This window comes from Lagopus muta, chromosome 19, assembly GCF_023343835.1.
Source record: "Lagopus muta isolate bLagMut1 chromosome 19, bLagMut1 primary, whole genome shotgun sequence".
NCBI lineage: Eukaryota > Metazoa > Chordata > Aves > Galliformes > Phasianidae > Lagopus > Lagopus muta.
The window spans coordinates 1225302-1245134 of NC_064451.1; the positions used below are offsets into that span (position 1 = coordinate 1225302).

At 50.5% G+C, this 19833-nt stretch overlaps 1 protein-coding gene across 1 annotated transcript; it reads left to right on the plus strand.

Annotated features, from left to right (window-relative positions):
- The first annotated feature begins 254 nt into the window (after positions 1–254).
- Positions 255–18371, plus strand: UAP1L1 (UDP-N-acetylglucosamine pyrophosphorylase 1 like 1). Its single transcript, XM_048965600.1, has 9 exons — positions 255–619; positions 6614–6818; positions 8352–8527; positions 9713–9885; positions 11620–11816; positions 12869–13009; positions 14393–14578; positions 15296–15362; positions 16009–18371. Exons 1-9 carry the CDS (start codon positions 346–348, stop codon positions 16093–16095), a joined length of 1506 nt encoding a protein of 501 aa, XP_048821557.1. The 5' UTR covers positions 255–345; the 3' UTR covers positions 16096–18371.
- The last annotated feature ends 1462 nt before the right edge of the window (positions 18372–19833 follow it).

Genomic DNA, 19833 nt, shown 5'->3' on the forward strand with positions numbered 1-19833 from the left:
AGAGGCCGTGCACCGTGTTGAAATAATGCCGAGAGCTTGCTGCTTCGTGTGGAAATGCAAGAACGGGTGCCATCGTCGTCAGTTTCCCGAGCACGAAGTTCCCAGCTCCTCCAATATCCTCGGCGGAGGACGTGAGCAGCCAAACGCCTTTCGCCTCAGCAGGCGCAGAGCCGACAGCCGCGTGCCCTGCAGGGACGGGCGGGAGGCGCGCGGAGGGAGGGGAGGAAGACGGAGAGGAAGAGGAAGAGGAGACGGAGCGGTAGCCGAAGAGCCGAGCAGGGGCAGGCGGCCGCCCCGCCCCGCAGCCTCCCGGGAGCGCCGCGGCCGCTCGGCAGCGCTGCGAGGATGGAGCCGCCCGAGGAGGTGCGGGCGCGGCTGGAGCGGGCCGGGCAGGGCCACCTGCTGCGCTTCTGGGCCGAGCTGGACCCGGCGCAGCGCGCGGAGCTGCTGGCCGCGCTGCCGTCCGGGCTGGGCGAGCACTGCCGGCTGGCGGCGGCCTGCGCCCGGCAGCGGGAGAACCCGGAGCGCCTGGACGGCCGCATGGAGCCGCTGCCCGCCGCGCTCCTGGGCAGCGCCCGGCACTGCGGCCCCGCCGCGCTGCGGCGCTGGGAGGACGAAGGTGAGCGGGCCGGGGGGGGGATCGCCGCCGGGGGGAGCGGGCGCGGGGATCGGAGCGGCCGCAGGCGGTGCTGCTCGGCCCGGCGAAGAAACGTCGTCTCTTGAACCGCTTGGTTTTGGTGAGGCTGCGGAGGCCGCGGCTGTTGCTGAGGTTGGCAGGAAGGTGCTGTCAGGGCGGACTCGCGAGCGCAGCGCTTGCACGACGGAATGCCAGAAATAGAGAGCGTTCTCTGCCCGCGAGCCGCCCCGTGCTGCCCGTGCGCTGCCATCCCCGGCGCTGCTCGAGGCTGCGGTGCCCCGATGGCTCCCGGCTCAGCGCTGCGCCCAGCGGGATCCCCGCGGCAGAGCGGCGTCACGTCGGGGCGGCGGCCATGGGCCGGTGTGAGCTGTGTAGCCGTGGTGACTGTCACAGAGTGTGGTGTCGACGTGCACGAGGGCAGGATGTCGGCGAGGCAGGCAGCACGGTGACTGCTCTGTTGGCGTGGGGAATCGCCATGCCCAGCCCTGAAGATGGCCTGTCGGGTCCCCAGGTCATAACAAGGGTTGCCGAGGCACTTGGGATCAACATATTTAACTCACGCTTCAAACAATTAAATGCAGCAGCACAGACTGAAGAGGCACGAGGTTGGTGGGATGTGGAACGGCCGTGTTCACAAAAATATAGACAGTGAGCCTTGCTGCTGGACCCAGAGCTGCAGCTGAGCACACGATGCCTAGTGGGCTGCAGCTGTGCTGAGGGCAGTGCAGCATTAGCACAGGGCCTCTGTCCTGGGAGGAAGATGAGATTAGAGAGCAGAGTAGAGAAGTGCTGACGTGGCAGGTAGTGTAGGAGACACCGTGTGCCTGGCCAGGCCGATCCAGCTGGCCTGCCTGCATCCCTCTGGTGAGCTGCTGGGCACTGCATGGCTTGCCAGGCCACTGTTTTTGGAGCTGGCAGCTTTCCCTGGTCATGTCCTGGGACCATGAAGGATTGGGCTGATGGGAGAGGTGGTGCTCAGACCTGGGCTGTGTGCAGTGGGGTGCTGTGTTTCCCCCTCCCCATCATGTGTGTATTACACATCTCGTGCTTTTTTTCTGAGCGTACATCCTGCTTCTTCTCAAAGCCACATCCCCTTTTTCTTTACAAAATACAGCAGTGCTGTTTGATAAGTAAATCAGTGCAAAATTGAAAGAAAACAAGAGAAAGACAGCTGTGGCCAAAGGAGTGTCCTGAAGTGTGGCAACCATCTGCACAGTCCTGACCCACAACAGCCAGTGAAGACGTGGGGCCACGTGGGCAGAGGAGTAAAAATTTCCAAACGGAAACAAAAATGCAGAAATAGAAGTGATGAGGTTCCAGGGCAGAAGAGCTTTTCTGATGTGTCAGACTCCCCAGATGGGGCCGAGTGGTGATGAAGCAGCTGCCCTGCTGCTGGGGCATAGCTCTTTGGGGTCCGGCATCAGTTCTGCCGCGTGCCTGGGCTGGCTCCTGGTTAGTGGTCACAGCGTTTGTGCCCAGCCAGGTTACCCAGCAGCGGTGCTGACGTCCCACCGGGCCTTTCTGCACAGAGCCTCCCTGATCGGAGTGGAGTGGCAGCAGCAGACCACAGCAGCCACACAGGAGTGCCAAGGACGGCTTGGAAGCAGACCTGTGAGGATCGTGCTTGCTGCTTCAGGCTTGAGCATGTCAAATTGAGGAGCAGTGAATTTTAGGGGTGGACTGATCTAGGTCAGAGCTGCACAGTTAATTTAACTGCTTTACTAAACTAGACAGCTAGGCTCTTCGTCTGCAGCTCCAGGCCAGAGAGAGGCCCAGCTGACTTGTGCCAGTGTCAGCAGTGAGCAAGGCAAAGTGTGAGGCCGGCCTTCCTTGCTGTAAGCTGTTCTCACCGGTGGGAGTTTGGAAGGCCCCATGTGACTGGACTGACTGCCAGCACCCCACAGAAGTCACTTGAGCCTAGAATCCAGACTGCCCTGATCCCTATCTAGCCTGCAGGCCGCTTCTGATTTCCACCAGGAGAGGGGGATGCAGTTTTTAAATTTCACACAGCATTGCTTTTTACGGTGCAGTTTAATCCCTGGGAGCGAGACCTTGTGGTGCTGACCTCCAGCAGTGTTGGCCTGGAGGCTGGTATGCGAGCGGTGCCTTTGCCCAGGGTGTGCTGCAGGGCCCAGGCTGCGTTCAGTGGCACTGAGCGGCGTTGGCTCTGGCTTTCCTCCCTCTGTGCCCTGGGAGGACGCAGGCTCCCAAGGTCCTTCCTTTTGAGTGAACCTCTGGTGGTGTTGAGCTGGGACGTGAGCAGAATGGACCTGGTCCCAGCCAGGCCTTCATGCCCAGCTTGCCAGCCGCCTTGACCAGGGGCTGCATGTCTCTGTGCAGCCTTTCCCCCACGGATTGGTGTCACCCCTCAGCTGAGCTCGCCATGCTTTGTGAGTGGGCGTTTGAAGTCCCGGCAGCTCCCACCTGCAGCAGTAGGTCATCTTCAGGTGAAGACCAAAGAGTGACAACACTGTTCTCTTGACCTTTCCTCTTCCCCCTTTTGGGATTAAAAAGCAATTCTCAGAGGATCCAATCAATGCAGAAATTATTCTTGAGAACACCCAAGATATTTTTAAGCAGTTAAAAAGATTAAAAAAAAATAATTCCATCTGTCATTGTCTCTGAGACATAACTCTTAGCACATACAGACTTGCTTTCTGGGCCTTAAACACAAACATGAAGTGGTCACACTTTCTAGGCAGTATTATGGATAATGACATAAATCAAGCACAGATGCTTTCAGATACTGTCCTTATTTTATTTAGAATCATAGCATCGCAGAATTGCAGCACAGATGGATGGGAGAGACCTCACAGCTCCCAGTCCCATCCCTGCCATGGGCTGGTTGCCCCTCAGCTCAGGATGCCCAGGGCCCCATCCACGGCTTTGGGCACCTCCATGGATGAGGCAGCACAGCTCTGGGCACGGTGCTGGGGCCTCACTGCCCTTTGGGTAAAGAATTTCCCTCTAACATCTAACCTAAATTTCTCTTCTTTTGGTTTAAAATCATTCTCCCCTGTCCTGCCACTATCACGCAGTGTAAGAAGTCATTCTCTCTGCTGTTTATAAGCTCCCCCTAAGAACTGGAAGGCTGCAATGCGGTCTCCCCGCAGCCTGCTCTCCTCCAGGCTGAGCACCCCCAGCTCCTCAGCCTGTCTTTGCAGCAGAGGTGCTGCAGCCCTCTGAGTGTCCTCGTGGCCTCCTCTGGACCCGCTCCAGCAGCCCCACGTCTTTCCTGCGCCGGGGGCCCCAGGCCTGGACACAGTACTGCAGATGGGGCCTCACGAGGGCAGAGCAGAGGGGGACAATCCCCTCCCTGCCCGCTGCCAGCCCTCTGTTGGTGCAGCCCAGGGTGCTGCTGGCCTCCCGGGCTGCGGGCGCACACTGCTGCTCGTGTGCAGCTCTGTGCCCACCAGGACCCCCACGTCCTTCTCTGCACGGCTGCTCTCAGGATCTTCCCCCAGTTTGTATAAATGCCTGGCATTGCCTCTAGCCAATGCAGCACCTCACACTTGGCCTTGTTGATCCTCATTAGGTTTTCATGGGCCAACCTTTCGTGCCTGTCCAGGTCCCTCTGGATGGCATCCCTTCCTTCTGTTGTATCAGCTGTACTCAACTTTGTGCCATCTGCAAACTGCAGAGGGTGCACTGAATCCCGCTGCCTGTGTTACTGGTAAAGATGATGAAGAGCTCTGGTCCCACTTTGGCCCCCCAGGGGGCACCACTCATCACTGCCTTCACCTGGACATGGAGCCGCTGACCACAACCATCTGGCCGCGACCATCCAACCCATTCCTTCTCCACCAAATAGTCCATCTCTCCAATTCAGAGATAACAGATCCCTGCCCTCTGCAAGGACAAACACTAGTGTGCTCTCAGGCTTGGAGGACAGAGGAGCCAAATGCCCCATGTGGGACAGAGGCTGTGAGCCCACGCTGCAGCTGCTCTGTGACTTGGGTTATGTCCCAGTGAGGCAGCAGTTCAGCACAGCTGGTGCAGCTATGAATGAGCATAGTGGCACTTCTTGTATCCAGAGAAGCAAGTCTCTGGAGCCACCTGCATGGTGTTGTACCTATGCACTGTCTGCAGTGAAGGTTTTATTCTGCAGTTCTGTGGCACTTATACAGCCATGGCCGGCTCTGTCCTGCTGCTGCTGAGCTTTGCTCGGCCTCTGTGCCCACAACCAGCTGTTGGGTTTTTAATGTTGTTAGCTGTCACTGGAGAATAATTCATTCTGTGCAGTCCTTGGTCACGGGTGTGACAAGAAGCCTGCTCTTGCCAGTGGTAGTGGCTGAGGGCTGTTCTTTGCTCAGACACCACTGTTTATCTTGCTTTATGAGAGGCTTGTCATTACTGTGGAGACGCAGTCAAGTTTGTCCAGGGATAAATTGACAACACAAGAGGCAGCACTTTGTTTGCAAAGTGGCAGCTAGCTGTGCTGGTTGAGCTCAACAGAACCATAATGGTCGTTTTCCCTTTTCCTGGGATACAGGGCTGGGAGACAACAGCAGGATGTGTGCAGCTGCATTTCGCTCACAGTAATACCCACTGCTCCAGTCACAGGGGTGACTTTCCATGCCTTGCCACCGCTGTGACCCACACTGAGCAGAGTTTAGCTTTGCTTTCTAATCACAGCTGATAATTTTCTCATCCCTGCCAACCCCTGAACTGGTGTTCAACTGCTTGTCCCTCCATCCTTTGGGTTGGTGTGCAGGTTTCCTGCTACAGCAGGGGCTGTATGAGGCACCTGTCCAGCAGCCAATGCAAACAGTGTGCCAAGCACTCAGCAGCAGCTGGTAGCAAACTGCAGTGACATAGCCAGTACCTGAGAGCTGCTCTGTGCTTTGTTACATCTTTTGCAGTAAAGGTGCCGGGGAGCCACAAATTGTTTGGGCTTTGTTACACACACGTGTGCTTGTTTTGCTTTCATGACTGCTAAGGAGCTCAGATGTCGGAGGTTTGCTGTAGTAGAGCTGCGTGTTTCAGTGTACAGCTCTCACAGTACCGTTGTCTGTGCCTTTTTAAGTTTAAAGCATTCAGGCTTTCCTGTTTAGCCAAGAACCTTCTGAAACTTTGAAACCCCCAGACCCAAGGTGCAGGCTTCCTGCTAGAAAGCTCTCCTACCCCACTTGAAGCCAGAGGTTGGGCTACAGATCTCTAGAGGTCCCTTGCAACCAAAGTTTTGTGATCCTATGAATTCCAAGTCCTGTTTGCAGCAGTGATGGCAGTGCTGTGTAATTGGCTTCCTGCAGGCCACCTGACCCAGCGTGGTGATCTGCAGGGAGGCAGAATATGGAGGCAGAAACATTGTCCTACATTGCAGGGAGAGTTGACAGTATTGCTACAGTGACAGGGGAGACTTACATCTGTGTTCCTAGTGCTGGAAGCTAGATTTTTAAACAAAATTAAAACCAAGACATGTTTTTCCAGCAGCAGTTGGTATTTTTCCTTCTTACTGCTCATTTGAACAGATGATTATTTAAAGCATAAAAATTACGATTCTGATTTCTTTCTAAAGCAGTGTTTTTGGTCCCTGTGTCTTTTAGTCTGAGTGTTAAAAGATGTCCCTGTTTGAAACAGAACTGCCCCAGCCCTAGGGCAGCTCAGCAGGGCTTTGTCTGAGTCTTGACAACCCCAAGGTACAGTTGCCCCCATTCTCTGCAGGTCTTTTCCAGGGATGCACCACTTTCCCAGTAAATCATTTCTAATATCCAGTGTGAACATGCTGAGCTGCACTCAGAGCTGTTTCCTGTTGTTACACCATCTGCCGCTTCAGATAAGGGAAAAGTGTATCAGAGAGGAGATTTGTTTTAATGTGCCATACAGCACCCTTCTGCTCTCTGAACTACCAGCAGTTGGCATGGAACAGCTTCTGGCTGTTGCCTGAGCTCTGTAGAAGGGCTCAGGGGAAGGGCACAGGACGTGGACCGTCTCTGTGATTCTCATGTTCTCTTTGGCTTCTTTCTCCCGTTCAAGGTTTGCAGCAGATCTCACAGAACAAAGTGGCAGTGCTGCTGCTGGCTGGAGGACAAGGAACCCGCCTGGGAGTGAGCTACCCCAAGGGCATGTACAACGTGGGACTGCCCAGTGGCAAAACCTTGTATCAGATCCAAGCAGAAAGAATCCGAAAAGTGGAGCAACTCGCTGGCCAGAGGCAGCGCTGCCAGTGCACCGTGCCCTGGTAGGTGGGCTGAACCACGGACCCGCTGTAAGGGGGTCTTTGCTTTGCAGTCTTGCCTGCCTTGTCTTCTAGAAGTGCCTTGACAGCTGTCATGCAGACATGCCAGGGGATTTTGGCAGCATGCGTGATCCCAGCAGCTAGAAGAGGAGCTCGGGGTGGGCAGTGAACACCAACAGTGCCTGCAGCGAGCGCTGCCCTGCAGTCACTGACCACTGTGCTGTGTCTGTTTCAAGCACAGTCCTTACAGTGCAGGAAACAGCACTTTTCAGTGCCTGTTTCGGATCGCTAGTGAGAGATTTGTACGTTTGTGCTGTGCTTTCTCAGGTTCCTCTCTGGAGAGAGAAATCACACCATACTGAGAAGCTCTGCGTGTATCTTCAGGCAGAGCATAAAGCTCTTCCCGTCCTCAGTAGTAAATCCTTGCCATGCTCCATTTTTAGGCTGCCTCCTGCTGTTGTTTGCAGCTGTCTGCATTCTCTCCTGGATGCCCGTAGCTTTCAAAAGCCTCCATGCTTCCACAGAGCTTAGCTCTGCAAGGTGCAGAACATCAGTTCCCTCTGAGATTGGGTGGGTGAGAGAAGAGAAAGGCACTGCTGCCTGGCTCTGGGAATGTTTTCTGCTGGGTGCTCACCCTTGGCTTATAGAGATACCATTACAAAGTCCCTGTCTGGTCTGAGGCAGGGTGTGGGAAGAATGAAGGAGCCTGTATGTCTCAGGTCTTCAGGATGACACATGGTTTTACAAGTAGGAATCTGAAGGTGATTCAACTCCAGATTGTATGTTTCTTTCTAAAGCTACGTATACATGACCCAAATTGCAAATGTATCCATGCCTGGTGCTGTTGGAAGCCACCAGCAACATCTGCTGATAATGTTTACAGTTTTCCTCCCTTGGGTTGAAGAGACAGCTGGCTGCTGCAATACCCTGGAGGACAGTATCTACTGTGCTGCAGAAATGTAAACCAGTGTGTATGAGGCCCTCCTGTGCAGACTATGGATATTCTGTTGTGCTAGCAGAGGACCACATACACCTGTACTGAGCTGTTGAAGGGCTTGGCAGCTATGTGATGCTCTCTGCTCTGCACTGGTGTAGCCTCTCCTGGAGCACTGTGTGCAGGGTTGAGTGCCACAGCATAAAGGCATAAAACTACTGGAGGGCTACAGAGGTGGGAGAGGGTCTGGAAGGGAAGGAGTATGAGGAGCAGCTGATGTCCTTGGTGTTGATTTGAAACTGAAGTGAATGAATCTTTCGTGCCATTCTGCGCACTGTTTTGGAGCTGACTGGCAGATGTTATGCACATTTAGGGAAGTGCTTTTCTGTGCTGGGTGGAGCTGAGCCCCTGGGTAGGATTGCTCTTGAGTCCTTGCACAGCCTTCCTGCAGGATGGGTTGTGGAGAAAGGGCACGTAGTTGAGCAGCAGATCTCAAGATACCCTGCTGTCTCTCATTTAACATCCTGAGGTTTTCTCCCTTCCATGTCCCACCTGTAGTTTTTTCTTTTTCTTGTTCCTTGCTCTGCACCTGCTCCTACCAGGTACATCATGACAAGTGAGTTCACGCTGAGGCCAACAGAGGAGTTCTTTGTAAAACACAGATACTTCAACCTGGATAAATCCAATGTAATCATGTTTGAACAGAGGATGCTGCCAGCTGTCACCTTTGATGGGAAGGCCATCTTGGAGGAGAAGGGGAAAATTGCTATGGCTCCAGGTACCTTGCTGTTAGCTCTTATTTGGTGCAGTAGCCTGTGCTGAAAATCATTGTTAGCCATCCTTGGCACACAGGAGCAGCTTTGGGAGGTCAGTGTCAATGCCTCTAGTTAGCATGGGAGAGTTCTGTTAGATGTTTTGGGATGGTAATCAGGAGTGTAGCAACCTCTGTTTAGTTCTTGCTGGAGTCTTGTCCACATTGCATGGCTTTAAATCAAAGTTTGGGAATATTGGCAGGATTAGGAAGAGTGGGATTGCTGTGGTGTTGGACCAGCCTGTGTGAGCAGGGCTGTGTGTATACTCAAGGGAAGAGGCCCCAGGATGCAGTCCCTGGGGTGCTGCCTTGCAGGATGAAGCTGTCAGTAGAGCAGCTCCATTCCCCCCCAGCTCGGAGCTTCTGGCTGCTCAGAAGTGATGCTGTCAGGTTGTGGAGAAAACCCACCTGGCTGAAGGCTCCTTTTCAGGGCTGATAGTGAGAAATGGGGGAAAAAACAGCAGGCAGCAAGAAGACAAACTCCTTCCAAAATTATTGAAATGTTTCATGTTGAAAAGTTCTCCTTTTCTCTGGACCTGGACATGGCAAGAGGTGCGGGGATGGGGAGGGCAGTCCTTCTGGGGCTGTGTTGCAGTATTGCGACTTCTGTGGCTGCAGAATGGTTCTTCAGAGCAGACAGGAGTGCTAACGGGGTGGCCATGAAAGGATGGTCTGTGATGAACAAATGTGCAAATGGAGTTGGGGGGGGCGGTGGGAGGGTGAAATACACAGAGGATAAAAGACTGACTTTAGTCTTTCTTTCTCCAGCCTGTTTTAAATGTGCTTTTGCACTGCACTGGAAGAGAAGAAATGTCACAGCCCACTGCATAGTGTTTTGAGCTTCAGTGTTTTTCCTCTGAGGGTCTCACAGCACTTTCAACTTTTGTAATGCTTCCCTGTGAGGCTGATACCAATAGCCCTGCTTTGCAGATGTGGAACTGGGCTGTGGAGGGAGACAGCCTTGTCTGAACTGAGCCTGCATCAGAGCTGGGAGTGAAACCCCTTGGCACTGACTCTTGGCTAGAAAACATTTCCTGCTCTGCTATTCAGGAAAATTTCTTTAGGGCTTTTAGCCTTTGCTCTATTAGTCACGAAATAAACTTTGCAAAGTCACTAATTAACCAGGGCCTCCTCTTTTCTCCTGTGTTATAGATGGCAATGGTGGCTTGTATCGTGCTTTGGTGGATAATAAGATCTTGGATGACATGAAGCAGCGTGGTATCCAGTACGTCCATGTGTACTGTGTAGACAACATTCTTGTCAAAATGGCAGATCCAGTCTTCATAGGCTTCTGTGTTTCCAGAGGAGCAGATTGTGGTGCCAAGGTGAGGTGGTGCTCATGCTGGGCTGATTGCCTGCAGAGTTAAGACCGTGGGGGGTGAGCAGAGTTAAGATCTCAGGGTGAGCTTGGGTGTGCTCAGATCTCTGCCCAGTGGTGGCTTGCTCAGGGCAGACTTAGACGTGGCAGTCTGAAATGCCTGTTTTGAACTCAGTCCCCTTCCTGGGAGCGTTCTTGTAGCACTCCCTTCCCTCTTCCCAGAGTAGAATGGAAAACAGGCTTGGTAACATAGAATCACAGAGTTGCTAAGGTTGGAAAAGATCTCCAAGATCATCCAGTCTAGCCATCCACCTCCCACCCCCATCCATTTCCCCACTAAACCACGTCCCTTAGTACAACATCCAAATGTTTCTTGAACACCTCCAGGGGCGGCGACTCCTTCACCACCCTGGGCAGCCTGTTCCAATACCTGAACACGCTTTTGGAGAGGAAATGTTTCCCAATATTCAGCCTGAACCTCTCCTGGTGCAACTGGAGTCCATTTCCTCTCGTCCTGTTGTTGTTACCTGGGAGCAGAGGCTGACCCCACCTCACACAGCCTCCTCTCAGCAGCTGCAGAGCACGGCCATCTCCCCTGAGCTCCCCTTCCCCACGCTGACCCATCCCAGCTCCCTCAGCCACTCCCCATCACACCTGTGCTCCAGACCCCTCTCAGCTCCATCCCATCTCTGGACACCCTCAGGGCCTCCGTGTCTGCACTGCAGTGAGGGCTCAGCACCGAGCACAGCACTGAGCTGCGGCCCCACCAGTGCCGTACAGAGGGACGATGCCCTCCTGCTCCTGCTGGCTGCACTGCTGCTGACACAAGGCAGGCTGCCGTGGGCCTTCTTGGCCACCTGGGCACACTGCTGGCTCGTTCAGCATTGACCCCTTGTGCATTTCTTCCACTCGGTCTTCCAGTCACTCTCCCTCGAGTTTGCAGCACTGTATGGGGTTGCTGGGGCCAAAGTGCAGGACCTGGAACTTGGTCTTGTTGAACTTCATTCCATTGGCCTTAGCTCAGTCTGTTCAGATCCCTCCTTAGGAGGGTGGTGTCATCTGCACATTTACTGAGGGCAATCAATCCCCTCATCCAAGTCATAACAGAAAAATTAAACTTCTATTAAAGCAGGGACTGTACAAGGAACCCTACAAACTGAAATTGCTTCCCTTTTGTGTGTTCCTGAGGTATCTGGAAGCCTTATTGGACTGGGTTCTGTTTTGTAAACACAACTTTAATTCTAATCAAGGCACTGCTTATATCCCACTGTGATAGATGGCAAAAGCCAGAAGAGTTTGGTTTTGTGACTCAGAATCAGCAGGTCTCCTGATGTACAAGACAGGTTTCTGTTGCTTTAATCAACACTGTTCATGTAAGCAGGGAGCTAAAGGCTGATAGATTTAACATTCTTCATTTAATCCCAAGTCCCAGTTAAAAGACCTTGATAGGAAAAGTGCCTCACAGTGTGCTGCTCCAACCAGCTGACTGGAGGTGGCTTTCTTTTAACTGCAGACTGTCTTCTGAGCAGTTGTGCCATGGAGTGGTCACGTACTGCTTTTTGTACCAGGTTGTTGGGAAGAATACATCTCCAGGCTACTCAGTGTACTCAGTATTATCTTACTTGTGTTTGTGAGGCACCGTGCGTACAGCCAAGTACTGCAGGTCAGTTTGTGCTTGGCAGTTGGAATGTTGCTGGCGGTTTCTTCCTCCTTGTGATGAGCCTCTGTCCTGTGGCTGCAGGTGGTGGAGAAGGCCTACCCCACAGAGCCTATAGGGGTGGTGTGCCGCGTGGATGGGGTCTCTCATGTGGTGGTGGAGTACAGCGAGATCAGCCCGGAGACCGCGCAGCAGCAAAGGCCTGATGGGGGGCTGATGTACAGCGTTGGCAATATCTGCAACCATTTCTTCACTGTTGACTTTCTGCAGACAGTGGCCCAGTAAGTTCCAGCAGAACTGCCAGGCAGCTGCGCATGGCGGATGTTCCCGTTTCCCATGTCGTAGTTATGGATGTTTCCTACTCTGCTCTTCACCTCCTCCCTCCTCCAGACAGTCCCACACAGCTGTGTCTGCTGTTGGTCACCCCAGCATGGTCTTTATGCCTTATCCAGTGGAGGGTTTGCGTGCTTTGCTGTAGCTAAATCACCTGGGATAAACCAGTGCTTTGACCTTCCTGGGCTTGCAGGGGGGAGCAGCCTCATGGGCCGCATCACTGAGCACAGCTTTGAGGACTTTCAGTAGGAATGTCAGCCGTGCTGTGTCCCTTTGTACAGTTGGGTGGGGGGGTGGCTGGGAAACAGGAATGTGATAGCCGGTTCAGTGAGCAGCTTTCTTCTGTTAGTTATGGCTCTGACCATGGGCTGGAGGTACTGTGTTCTTGTGGGGGTTGTTGCTGTGGGAGGATATGAAACTGATGCAGTCTAACGGTGTGGGGACAGTTAAGGGAGACCTAATTTCATTTCTGTCAATCCTGAGGCAGGCAGAATCACAGAATCACAGAATTGCAGGGGTTGGAAGGGACCTCCAGAGATCATGGAGTCCAACCCCCTGCCAAAGCAGTTCCCTACAGCAGGTCGCACAGGTCGGCATCCAGGCAGGTCTTGAACATCTCCAGAGAAGGAGACTCCAGAATTCCAGAAGAGCTTGATCCCTTTGTGTGAAGGATCTGCCCTGCTCCATTTTCGTTCTGGTCAAATAACAGTTGGGTTGCCTTTTTTCCCTCTGCCTGTGATTGCAGCTGTGCACTCCGTCACCTTTTGCTTTACCCTATGATGTCATGCTGTCATTAGCAGTGGAGTGCCTTGGCTGCCTGCCGTGCAGCTGTCTGGGCTACTTTGCTCAGTGAAGTGTTTCCTGGATGTGACTTCAAGTCAGCATCCACAATAGTTGAGATAAGACCTGGAGTAGTAATAAGCCATCAGCTTCCCAGAGATGTACTTCTCTTTTTTATTGGGCACGAAGCAAATTAACTTGTTTGTCCTCCTTTTTGCAGAAAACACGAGTCCCAGCTGAAGCACCACGTGGCCATAAAGAAGGTGCCTTACATTGACGAGGAGGGAAATCTGGTAAAACCGCTAAAACCGAATGGAATAAAGCTGGAGAAGTTTGTGTTTGATGTGTTCCAGTTCTCTAAGTTAGTGGCAGAAGTGATCTTTTTTTCCCCTTTTCATTTTCTGTTTGAATGACTGTAAGCTGTAGAAGATCTTGACAGATTGTGTGTAGTTTGTGTTAGAGAGCCTGTTGGATCTACCAGGCTTCAGCATGGCAGTAACTGCAGGCCCATTCACTGAGCCCTTGTGTGCAGTTCTTTGGGAATCGTTCATTCTGCTGAGGATGGTTTGTTTGGCTCTCCTTCTGCTGGCCCTAGGAGAGAAATAAGGCAGGAAACACAGAGCATAGCCAGCATTTAATACAAGGGCATGTTGGAATGTTCAGGTTCTCAGAAATGGGACCTTTCATAATCATGGTTTCCACAACAACTGCAGCTTTTGTTGGGTTTTAGGTGCATGAGAAGCTGGGGCCAATTCACACCTTTGTGTTCAGAGAGCAGGTCGCTCGAGCCCCTGGGGATAAGATCTGTTGCTGTAGGAACTGGAAAAGCTGCCTTGCCAATCTCAGACACAGCACAGCAGTGCTGTAGGGCTAACAGTACTTTGTGTGCAGTGAATGGGGACTTCTAATAATTTAGGAATTCACCGTAAGTTTATGAATCCTCTTTTCCAAAGCCCAGAATTCAGCAACAAAGGTTCTGTTCTAGGTTGAAATTAACGAGAGCAAAAAAGAGACCTTAGGCAAACTGAAGTATCTTGTTTGGAGATAGTGTTTTTGTTTTAAGAGGATTTACTGTAGGTGAAGGAGATAAGGTTTGAACCCTGGTCTCCATTTCCTGGCATGCAATCTGTAAGGAAACATACTTAAAAGCAAAGTCAGTGTGGTGGAAATAATGCAGAGCTGTGGATTTTGAAACAACTGCAAGCAGTTACTTCATGGTTTTTTCATGTTACTTCATACTTTGTTGATAATACGGAAAAAAATGGCAGGTGCTCTTCGTGTGCCAAGTACAGAAACACGAAGGTGCTGCTGTGGTTTTATTTGCATTCCCTTTTCTGGTAAACTTCTGTACATGCATCTGACTGTGTGTGCTCCCGTTCTGCTTACTCACACCTGGAAACTGCTGTCCTGAGTCACTGCTTCCCCCAGGCTGCCACGCAGAGTGACTTTCTTTAAGGCAGGGGTGCAGGGCTCTGCTGTGAGCAGCGCAGCACTGCCGTGTATCTAAGCGTCAGGCATCGCACCTCCTTCTGTTTTTCTGTCATACAGCCCTGGTTCTTATTTGCTCCTCAGATGGGAGATGGACTTTCCTTAGCTTGACTCTGCCCCAGGCTGTGTACATCACTGCCTGTTAAAATATGTGTGAGCACTTCCCTATGAAAGCTGGTTTTGCATCTTTTCTGAGAACAAAGCTGATAGCTGGCTTTGTTTTTCATTATTCTTGTTTTCTCTCCTTTGCTGATAGGAATTTTGTGGCATTTGAAGTTTTGAGAGAAGAGGAGTTCTCGCCATTAAAAAATGCAGACACAGCTGAGAAAGACAACCCTACCACTGCTCGGCAGGCCCTCCTGGCCCAGCACTACCGCTGGGCTCTCAAGGCTGGGGCCAGGTTTGTGGATGCAGATGGCTGCAGGATACCAGAGGAGCTCAGGTGTGAACCTCAGTGATGTTCTCTGCAGCTTCTTTGCCTGTGGCTTCCCGAGCCTGACGGCTGGCTGATGGATGCACACTGTGCTACACAGTTCAGAGCATTTGTCTGAACACTGGTGTGAGCTCTGTTCAGCTGGCCTTCTCCAAACATCCTCTTACAGCTACTGCTCCATTAGTACTGCGAGTACTTTAATGCACAGTACCCTTTGCTTTAGCTCTGGCAGAGATTCCTGCCTTGGGGGTCACAAGTCAACTCCTCCTATAGCAACTTGAACACAGTCAGACAGCTGCCTTAGATAGAAGCAGACTTTTCTATCACTCAGGATGTAAGCAGCCCAAGGAACTGCAATTTGTGGTCATCCCTGCCTCTTCTGATTGCGGTCCCAGTTTTTAAAGCCCAGCAGAGTCTCAGATGGATATTACAGCAATTACCAATTCATACACTTCCTGCTTTTACTACATGGGACAATTACTTCATCAAATGACAGCTTAATAAACCCAGAAGCTGTTCATTTTATTTGAAAAGTACCTTTTAAAAAGCCATGTAATTGTTTTGATGAGAACCTGCTAATTCCCTTTCATTTTCATAGTTTATATTCAAATGATACCTGATGCATGTGAATATAACAAATGGATGTCTTACCCTTGACAAGCCTTCGAAGACAACAGACTGTTTTGTAAGCAGAGCAAGAAGTTAACCCGGTGTTCTCATGTTCAGTCTTTCAGGCACCGAAGATCCTCCGGCTGTGTGTGAGATTTCTCCATTAGTGTCTTACTTTGGAGAGGTGAGAACAATTATCTATGGAAGTAAAATTTTTAAGAGCATGCATGATTTCTTTACAGAAGAGAGATTTCATTAGCCTGTGCTTGCTCAGAAATGGTAAGGCAAAGGGAGCTAGGACTTGTGTTATATTTGTGGTTCCATTGTGGCTTATTCTTGAGCAGTTTGTTCAGTCTTCACATACCTTGGGTTTAGCAATTTCTAAAATGAGAGATGTAATGAGGTGGTGAAGTTTCGTTAGGACTCATCAGTACTTTGAGATCCACTGGATGAAAACCTTCTTTGCTAAGTTCCTGTCTGCAGGGAGCTGGCTCACCACACTTGGTGCCTTATAAGAATAAAACAGAGGTGAGTCGGTGTGATTTTTGTTGCTAGGATCGTTCCAGTATGAGTTCAGAACACCCTGCCCCTCACCTCTCCCTTCTCAGCAGGGCTCGTTCCTGAGCTCCATGCTCTCCTTCACAAACTCTGGTTGTATGGCTGAAGTGCTTTCTGCTCTCCCTGGGGAGCAGTTCTGTTGTCTGTCCTTTGTGCAGCCTTTAACTTTGGGAGTCAGTCGTTCTTTGTAAATGTTATAGAGACTTTGAAACAGTACACGTGGCCAATACGAAGTGTTATAACCTAACCTGATGATTTTCATGTGTTCTCAGGGTCTGGAGGTGTACATGAAGAACAAAGACTTCTGTTCTCCCTTTATACTCGATGAAGACAAAGCAGAAATGCTAGGAAGTTCTTGAAGAGGAGGGAGGTCTTCTCCCCTCAAATCAGATGCTTGTCTGTCAGAGCAGTTATAAGAACTGACCCTACTAAAATGAAGTGCCTTATGAAAACGTGCTTTGCAGTATTAGGTTGATGCCAAATCCTTGCAACAGTTGCATATACACATCTGTGCCCACTCAGCAGATCCGTTTGATGACTTTGAAGTCTGAGCCTTTTACCTTGATCTGTTTTGTCAACAGTGATATGAATGACAATTAATACTTTCCAGGTACCAGACAGATTTTATATTTCCTTTCTCTAGTGCATACAGATTTATAACAGAGCCAGCTGGAATCTAATCCATCAGCTTTGCATTCACGCAGATTAGATCTCTGCAGTGCCCACCTTTGTACCTTGTTTGCGCTGTTGTTATTTTTTGTGTATGTTTGCTTGTTTGCTTTAAGCTCTGCTGGTCAGGAGATGCAGTTCAGCATTCACATCCTACAGTCAGTGTGTATGGAGGAGTGTGCTGCACTTGGGGCCTTGTGTGTTAAAGTTTTGCTTGAGATGTGGACCCTGCAGCAGTGAGACTGGCTTGCATATGTAGGCTCTGTGGTGGCACTCCAAGAAAACTAAGTAAATACGCAGCTCAGAGTGATTGCTTTTTACAGCTGCAGTGACCTGCAGGTGGGGAGGAGGACAAAGAAGAAGGCTGAGAACTCTTCACAACAGCCTTCTCTTCCTCTCTTAGGACAATCACTTATTTTGCTTCCCATTTTTCCATTTGTACATATACCATCCCTCAGGGAGGCGCTCCTGTGAAGTGCCTGAAGGTGACAGTGACAGGAGGAACAAGCTGTGAGGGAGAATTTGAGGCTTAATCCCAATGTAAGCAATGTAACAGTAAAACGCCTCAGCTTCTGCAGTTTCCAGTGGAGCGCTTCTCCAGCACTTTTTCAGTTAAGGAAATAACTCTTTAGATGCCTTGCTCTTATCCTAGGTTACAGACTATGATATATCAACTAACTGAGGAAGGTAATTTGCACAATTTCAGTAGCACAGCAGCCCAGCCTTGGCGGAGGGGTCACAGGGTGGCCGTGCCTCACAGCTCCTGCTCTGCAACAGCAGATCCTACACACCAAAGTCATTTCACACCTCAGGAGGACGCTTCAGGTGCGTTGCTGAGCGGAGTTGGGTTGATGAGCACACACTGCATTTCCCCCAGTCAGCTGTAAGGAAGGTGTTGAATCACAGAATCACAGAATGGCCTGCAAAGGAGCACGATGCTCATCCAGCACAACCCCCTGCTGTGTGCAGGTCACCAACCAGCAGCCCAGGCTGCCCAGAGCCACATCCAGCCTGGCCTTGAATGCCTGCAGGGATGGGGCATCCACAGCCTCCTTGGGCAACCTGTGCCAGTGCCTCACCACCCTTTGGATGAAAAACTTCCTCCTCATATCCAACCCAAACCTCCCCTGTCTCAGTTTAAAGCCATTCCCCTTGTCCCATCACCATCCACCCTCACAAACAGCCGTTCCCCCTCCTGTCTATGCACTCCCTTCAAGTACTGGAAGGGGAGAAGATGTTTCGGATGAGGCATTTCATGTCTCTGCTTCTACTATGGAATTGTCAATGCTGATATTAAGCATTGATCCTTTATATAATTGAATTTCTGAAATTCTTCCTATGAAGCTGTATTCAGAATGTTGGAGGAAATAAAAATAGCTTTGAGAATAATTATCATGTGTAAGTAGGCTCGTGTTTCACAGAGAAACCGCCTAAATGCTGATGGCAGAATTTACAGATACGAAGTGTATCTGCATACACATGAGTAATTAACCTGCTATATGTGCAGACCAGCTAATTACAGTTCTGGTTACCTCTCGCTGCGTGTGCAACCAGTATTTTTAGTAGAATTTTTAGTAGAAATTGAGCATTTGTCTTTGACGCTCAGTTCTGTATTTTTTATTGTGCATTTTTATGGGTCATTTCTATTCTTGTCTGTTGAGTTTTGCATCCAAGCCTGATTGCATTACATCTTTGAGAGCATTGCTCATCGGTTCAGGCCCGGGTTGTTTTAAATTGCTCTGTGCTATAAAGAAAGATGATTCTTCTATGCTTTCTAGAATGCTTTTTGAAACTGAACTGCAGTTCATTTTGTGGATGCTTTAATCGTGTGAACACTGAACTGCTGATATGTTTTTAGAGATTGTCTTTGAGGAGAAGAGCAATTAGGATGCTGAATGCCTCGTGTGTTTTGTTTTCCAGAAATTTTTGGACCATGAAGCATTTGATAATAAAGATGTTACTGTGATTTCTGTGTGTCCGTCTGCCTTGTTTGTGAGGAAATGCAGGTGGTTTTGTTCCTGTGCACCACCGTGCTGTCACACAGCTGGGGGACACTGACATGGCACCACTGCTGGCACAGCTGGAGGCTGCAGTGGCCATGGCTGATGTGGAGGGTGACATGGAACTCAGCAAATACCCAAAGCAGTTGGACACTGCTGTGTTTTTCCATCAGACAGCTCACAGAGCACTATTCTCCCCCAGAGTAGTTTTTCCACAGTGACAGGCTGTCCTCCCTATTGGGGGCTCAGTGCTGAACCCAGCAAAGACCCAAAGCAGACGTTCTTTCTGCTTTACCTATTTCATTCCACATTTTTCTCTTGTCACCCATATGAAGGTTGCTGCTGCTGGAGTTTTTTAATGCTTTTTTAAGCTATGTGAATTGGTAGTTTGCTGTGGTAGGAAAATGAATACTGAAATGTGAATGTGTGTGTCAGGGTTCTGCTGAATTGTTTCTCTGCTTGTTTGTGCGGTGTTGATACTTACCAGAACAATTTGTTGGGAGCTGTGATTTTCTTTTTTAAATCATGAGATGTTAACTTAGCTCTCAGTTTTATCTTAGGGACTCTACCTGAAGGAGAGTCCAAATTTAAAGGTCCAAATGATGTCCTTAACTGAATATCTAGGCACACCGGGAGGTGAATTCTAGGCCAGCACTCACAGCAGTATCCATGCCTGCTTCCACACTCTTTCTCCCTGTTGAACTGTGAACTTGATGTGAACATAACCTGGTTCCCAAATGTAGGAGGTGGCGGTGGGTAATACAGAAACACAGGCAATGTGGCTCTAAATGTGTACAATGTTAAATGGTGCTGCCCCTCCTCCTCCTTCAGGAAGATGCTCTTTGCAAGGGGCATGTGAGAAAGGGCAGAGGGGCTGTGAAGGAGCAGGTAGGGAAGGGATTGTATGGATCCTGCTGTGTACCAAACTATTTTGAAAATCCCTTCAGTCAACTCTGCCCTCTCAGAGTCTCATTCATGCCTTTTCACACCCCTGAGCTTTTAGCACAGAGTTCCTGTGATGTCTGCCCTGGACCGGGGTGGGGGGATGAGTGATGCAGGCTGTTAGGATGCATGTTTTAGACTGCTCTGTCCTCTGGGATTCAGAGGAACTTTGGGTCTCCTGTGCCATGCTCAGCTTCCAGGTGGGCTGGAGCAGAGGGTGTGTGCAATGCACCGCAGGCCTGGTACCATCCTCCCACCAGGACACTTCCTGACAAGACATGGTGACTTCTGCACTCTTTGCACCCACATCCCCACCAGAACAGCCTACCAGGCAGGTGGGAAATGCACCTTCCCAGACACATTCAGCCTTCTTCCAATTGCTCGGTCACTTTTCTTCTTGTGACTGGTCTGTCCTGTGATCCCACAACACAGAAGAACAGGAGGGCTCTCAACATCTCCTTGTATCTCATTTCCTGTTCAAGATGC